The sequence below is a fragment of the Salarias fasciatus genome, chromosome 4 (assembly GCF_902148845.1).
Source record: "Salarias fasciatus chromosome 4, fSalaFa1.1, whole genome shotgun sequence".
Classification (NCBI taxonomy): domain Eukaryota; kingdom Metazoa; phylum Chordata; class Actinopteri; order Blenniiformes; family Blenniidae; genus Salarias; species Salarias fasciatus.
In genome coordinates, this window is record NC_043748.1 from 18588238 (window position 1) to 18594338 (window position 6101).

General features: G+C 43.4%; 1 protein-coding gene across 1 annotated transcript; it reads left to right on the forward strand.

The window, feature by feature from the left end:
- The first annotated feature begins 179 nt into the window (after positions 1-179).
- Positions 180-3161, forward strand: LOC115387246 (zinc finger protein 436-like). The gene is made up of 2 exons (XM_030089879.1): positions 180-354; positions 2093-3161. Exons 1-2 carry the CDS (start codon positions 234-236, stop codon positions 3037-3039), a joined length of 1068 nt encoding a protein of 355 aa, XP_029945739.1. The 5' UTR covers positions 180-233; the 3' UTR covers positions 3040-3161.
- Positions 3162-6101: the final 2940 nt, after the last annotated feature.

The window sequence follows — 6101 nt, forward strand, 5'->3', positions numbered from 1 at the left end:
GTTTCCCTCCAGAGACACAAACTCTGCTTGTATTCACCAATGATCATTTAATTGATAATTGTTGGTTGTTGTCATTCATGACAGAGCTCCCAGTGTGCAGGAACCTGCAGTTCCCCCTCCGTCCTCTCGGTGTCAGTGTGAAGCTGAGCGCTGTTTGTGATCCTCCAGTGAACCGAAAGAAGAAGCAGGCTCTTCAGCGAGGTGTCGTTTTGTGCTCATCTCCTCCTGCTAAAATGACTTCAATTCACGCCCTGAGGGAGTTTATCGGCGAGAGGCTGACCGTTGCTGCTGGAGAAATCTTCACCGTGTTTGAACACATCATCCTCCAGTACGAGCAGGAGATTCTCCGTCAGCGTAAGCTACTGGAAATCACATGGAAACCTCACGTCAAGTTACAGCGAGTCGGTATGGAAACGTGTGGATGAGTCGTTACGACTGTCTTGTTTGTTTTGTGTCTCTGGGGAACAACTGGATTTCGCTCACACTTTATAGCACGTATTAATGTAGAGGTTTGAATTTGCGGTAGGTTAGGTGTATTCTAATCATTGGTTTCCGTGTTAACTGGTGACAGAGAATTTCCTGTAGCGTTTATTGTGACTTTAAATATCCGAAGCTGCGCTGGTAAGTGCTATTATACCGAATCGACAACAATATTTCGACGCGCCGGATTTTTAGTCTTTTTTACCGTCTGCTGTTTGAGCGACACGAGCGAGCGCTACCGGAAGTTGACCACCAGTGATCAGGGTGACCAGTTGATTCGCAACATCCTAAACCTGAAGGCGGAATACGTACATGTGCTATATAAATGGGTGAAAAGAGAATCAAAATCATTACAGCATCATCTACAAAATGTATAAAATTGAAGTCCCCGCATTGCGTTTCACCTATAAAATTAGGTACGCACATGTAACACTATAAAATCCACTAAAAGGTGTATTACACACACTCTGAACAAAACAAAGTCGGCCATCTTGAAATATGTGCCGAATTTTGGCATAAATTCTCTAAAGCGAAATCATCCCCTGGGATGATTTCAAATGACCTGATATTTGGCCTGTTGACAGAAAAGAGTTTGGTAAGCAAAAGTTATTAATCCCTTCCTGGTCGTGTTGCAAAGTTTGAGGTTTTGGCATGAAAACAGGAAGTACAGTGTAAGAAGCCTGAATGTGGTCTGTTTTTAAAAAAAAAAATCAGTCAAGCGTTATTGTCAGTTTAGCTGTGTTAGCAAAATGTAAATGAAGATGCTGGCTGGGAGAGAAGCTTGTTTCAGCTTCCTCAGGACATGCAGCCTCTGCTGGGATCATCTGAAGATCGCTGAAGTGTTCTTGTCCGAGCTCAGGTCCTGTGAGGTCTGCGCTCATGGGACTTTGATGTTCTCCACTCTCTCCACTGCGCAGCTGCTTGTGCCTCCTTCTGTCACGGGATGCTGCCGGCGAAGTCTCCGTTAGGAGATAAGCAGTCCTTTGCATTTTGAATCTTCCAGAAGGTTGTTCAACCATCAGCCGTTGGATGTCTTTTATGACGAGTCTTCTTCATCATCCAGAATCTCACGCCGATCAACAGCAGACCTGTCATCATAAATCCGAATATATGTGTATCTTCCACATCCTCCACGGACAGGGGCGCCGGGTACATGACCCCTCTGCACTTGCCCCAAGCGTCGATCACATGCCGGGTTCCGTCGGAGCAGGAAGGATCCCCTGCACCTTTGCTCATTGTTGCGATGATCTTATCAATTGTGTTGAGCGACCAGCTGATCGGTTCTATTGTTGTTATGTTGATTTGTTTGAAAAAAAAGCCAAGCGATTTGAAAGCAGGACATCTCACTGTTGCTTCATATAGCATGATAAACATTTACAAAACATTGTGCAAATTTCAAAGAAGATCAGTGAATATACAACCTGGTAAGTTAATCCAGGCAAGTAATCCTCCAGCTGTTCAGCGTCTAAAAGTGCACATCAAGCAATAATGAGTATGTTATTGTTTTTAACTTTGAATGAAAGTTTTTGGTTTCATCTGTTTGTTTTTTTTAAGCTGGAACCAGACAATTGATGTTATTAACCTTTTGTCTTTTACTTTTCTGCCCCTCCAGAGCTTCCACAGGACCGTGACTGCAGGGAGGAGCAGCTCTTTAATGAGGAAACAAACTACTGTCTGGAGCAGGAAGAACCAGAACCTCCAGAGACCGAAGACGGACAAGAAGAAACAGAACTGCCACAGTTTAATGAGGACTTTGAGGAACCAGAACCTTCACAGAATGAAGTGGAACATCAAGAATTTGGACTTCTACACGCTGAAGAGGCCCAGGAGGAACCAGAACCGTCACCGACTGAGGAGCACAAGGAACCTGGAACCGGCCAGGAGGGAGAGCAGCATCTGCTGTTTGACAGTGATGTCTTTAAAGTTCCTTCTGTTGAGGACCAAAGTTACCCGAGTGAACCAGTAGAAGAACAACACACTGAGCAGTTCCTCTCTCAGGACTCTGAAGTCCACGTCCCGAAACACTGGTTTGACTCAGAATCAGGTGTAAATCCAGAGCTGAACAAAACAAACATCTTTGATCGTGAGTTTGAGAACGGTGTTCCTGAGGCAGAGAAGCAGCCTGAACGTCAAAAATACCCCTGTAACATCTGTGGCAAAAGTTTCACCCGTCAGGCGACTTTGTCGGTCCACGTGAGAACTCACACAGGTGAGAGGCCGTACTCTTGTGAAACATGCGGGAAAAGTTTCTGTCATAAAAAATCATTGCTGTACCACATGAGAACTCACACAAGTGAGAGGTCGTTTGCTTGTGAAACATGTGGGAAAAGTTTCATCCAGCAGAGTAATCTGGTGGCCCACAGGAAAACTCACGCAGCTCAGAAACTGTATTCTTGTGAAATATGTTTGAAAGGTTTCGGTCGACATGATGCTTTGTCGCGCCACATGAAAACTCACACAGGTGAGAAGCCATTTTTTTGTCAAATGTGTGGGAGAACTTTCAGTCGACAGGATTCTTTGTTGGTTCACATGAGAACTCACAAAGAGGTGAAGGCATGAATGTCTCAAAGAAGTCCATTCCTTTTTCTTTTTTTCCCCCCCAACGTTGTTGATTTTTTTTTTGTACGTCTTGAGAAATGTTGGATGAACAGATGTGAAGGAATGGAAGTAAAATGTTGATACAAATCCTGTGTATTAATTTTTTTTATTTTGAATGAATGAGTGGTAATTTTAGCTCAAAGAGGGAGAAACTGATTCGAGACTGTCGGTTTCTTTCCCTTAAATAATTAAAGAAAATTAGGACACAAACACAGAATGAATCAGTCAAAATGACTTGCATGGAGAGGGAAAACCCGTTCGCTGCTTTTCCCTCTCTCTGAGCAAGTTTTCCTCCCAGCTTTCATTCACAAACTCAGGGTGGGACTTACAAGTGTTTCTTGGGATAACGTTGGTTTCTAACATCTTGTTTGAATGGAAACAATGCAACAGATGCACCAGTTGCAACAGGAAAAGGATAACACACTCAGTCGGCATAGATAAGATGCTCCCAGTCAGCGTTTTGCAGAATGCAGGCAGTTTACCCAGCCCGCTGAGTCAACCTTCAGTTTCCTGTACATTCAAGACAACATTTAACAATGATAATAAAACATATTTCCAACAGAGACATAGGGCTCAATGACTTTTAATGACAAAATTCATCAATAAAAATTGCAAATCAACATTTGCTGTTGACATCGTTCATCATAGTGAATCCCCCCGTTTTATTCCTACATCAGACGTTAACTGCTCTTTAAGGTCGGTGGGTTTGATTTAATATCCATAAAATTAACATTTACACAACAGTTTACAGTGCTCACTAGTGATGCTGAATCATTTTATCAGACGTATCCAGTCCAACACCAACTGGTCCAAGACTGTTTCATTTTCATAAACGAGAGCAAAACCACTTTTTTTAAAAAAAGGCATTATATTGTGACAGTGTACCATGTTTTCAGTTCTTTATAGTGACAAAACTATTTTTATATGCTTTACTGATAATTTGAATCACACATTTGGAACTAATTTCTTTAACTTCCTGCAGTTTTTAAGATGGTGATCAATGTTTATTTCACATCTATCTGATAAAACTACTGATCATTGATCAGCTCGGGCCTGTAATGGAAACTGTATTTACCCACTTTCTGCAGGTTTTACAGACAATCAAGGACAAGAGCAGTTGGTAAGTAAAGTCTTTACATCATCCAAGGAGACACCCTACTCCCCGAATCGGGTTGCTCTGTGCTGTGAAAGAGAAACTGAGTACAATGCAAATGTATGTCTACAAAATGGCTGATCTGCTACTGTATTCAGGGACACTCATTCAGACGTCTGCTCTGAGGCTGAGCCAATTTATTTCTCATCTCTCAACCATCAAACAAGGAGAATTCACACCACAGGTCTCGGGCACCCTTTACAGACCAGAACTCTCTGCTTACTTTCTTTAAATGCGCTGTCGGGCACTTTGAAGTGATTCTTGATGCTCTTCTTGCATTTCTGACCTCAACTACAAACCTGTACATTCAGACCTGTGTGATTTAAATCCAAGTTTCAATTCCAGAGACACAAATACTGCTTGTTTTTATCATTAAATTGATATTTATGAAATTCTCAGGACAGTCCAGTCATATAAAGAGCTCCCACGATGCGCTGACCTGCAGTTCCACCTCCGTCCTGTTGGTGTCAGTGTGAAGCTGAGCGCTGTTTGTGATCCTCCAGTAAACCGAGAGAAGAAGCGGCCCTGCAGGCTGCTCGAGGAAGGCGTGTAGGTTTGTCTGTCACATGAAATATTTCACCTCCTGTAGTAACGATGACTGCAGTTCAGGCTGTGAGAGAGTTTATCAGCGAGAGACTAAACGCTGCCGCTGGAGAAATCTTCACCGTGTTCGAGAAAACTGTCATCCAGTACGAGGAAGAGATTGTCCGTCAGCGCAAGTTGTTGGAACTCACATGGAAACCTCAAGTGAAGCTGCACAGAATCGGTATTATATATTGTATTGTTCTGCTTAGACTTATAACGAGCAGCCAAGCCGCGATAGCTGCTCATTTAGAATGTTTTTAAACTGCGGTCAAGCCCAGTTTTAAACTGCGGTCAAGCCCGCCCTCAGTTCAGAAAGCACGGTCAACCTAGCACTCAATTGATTCTGTGGTGCGCGCATACTCTGTGCATTACGGGAACAGCGGTTTCATGGTGACTTCACAATAAAAGTTGGGTTAAGCTGAATGAGATCTTCCTTTTGATTTTGTCAGACACCAAAAAAAAAAAAAAAACACCCTGTTGCCAACAACCCACTACACTTCAGACTGATAGTACCCCCCCCCCCCCCCCCCCCAGGGTCCCAGTCACCAAGTGTCATCCAGATCTGATGTGTACTTTCAAAATAAGAGCCCCCTGAAACAGCACATTTTTGACTCATCCAACCAAATTCAAAGTGGCATTGCTCCAAAACGCCCAGTTGCCGAGCAACCATTCCACTTCCGACTGATATTAGGCCCCCCCAGGGTCCCAGTCACCAAGTGTCATCCAGATCTGATGTGTATTTTCAAAATAAGAGCCCTCTGAAAAGTCACATTTTTGACTCATCCAACCAAATTCAAAGTTGCATTGCTCCAAAACGCCCAGTTGCCGAGCAACCATTCCACTTCTGACTGATAGTAGGCACCCCCCAGGGTCCCAGTCACCAAGTGTCATCCAGATCTGATGTGTATTTTCAAAATAAGAGCCCTCTGAAAAGTCACATTTTTGACTCATCCAACCAAATTCAAAGTTGCATTGCTCCAGAACGCCCTTTTGCCGAGCAACCATTCCACTTCAGACTGATAGTAGGCCCCCCCAGGGTCCCAGTCACCAAATGTCATCCAGATCTGATTTGTATTTTCAAAATAAGAGCCCCCTAAAAACAGCGCATTTTTGACTCATCCAACCAAATTCAAAATTGCATTGCTCCAGAACGCCCAGTTGCCGAGCAACCATTCCACTTCTGACTGATAGTAGGCCCCCCAGGGTCCTAGTCACCAAGTGTCATCCAGATCTGATGTGTATTTTCAAAATAAGAGCCCTCTGAAAAGTCACATTTTTGACTCAT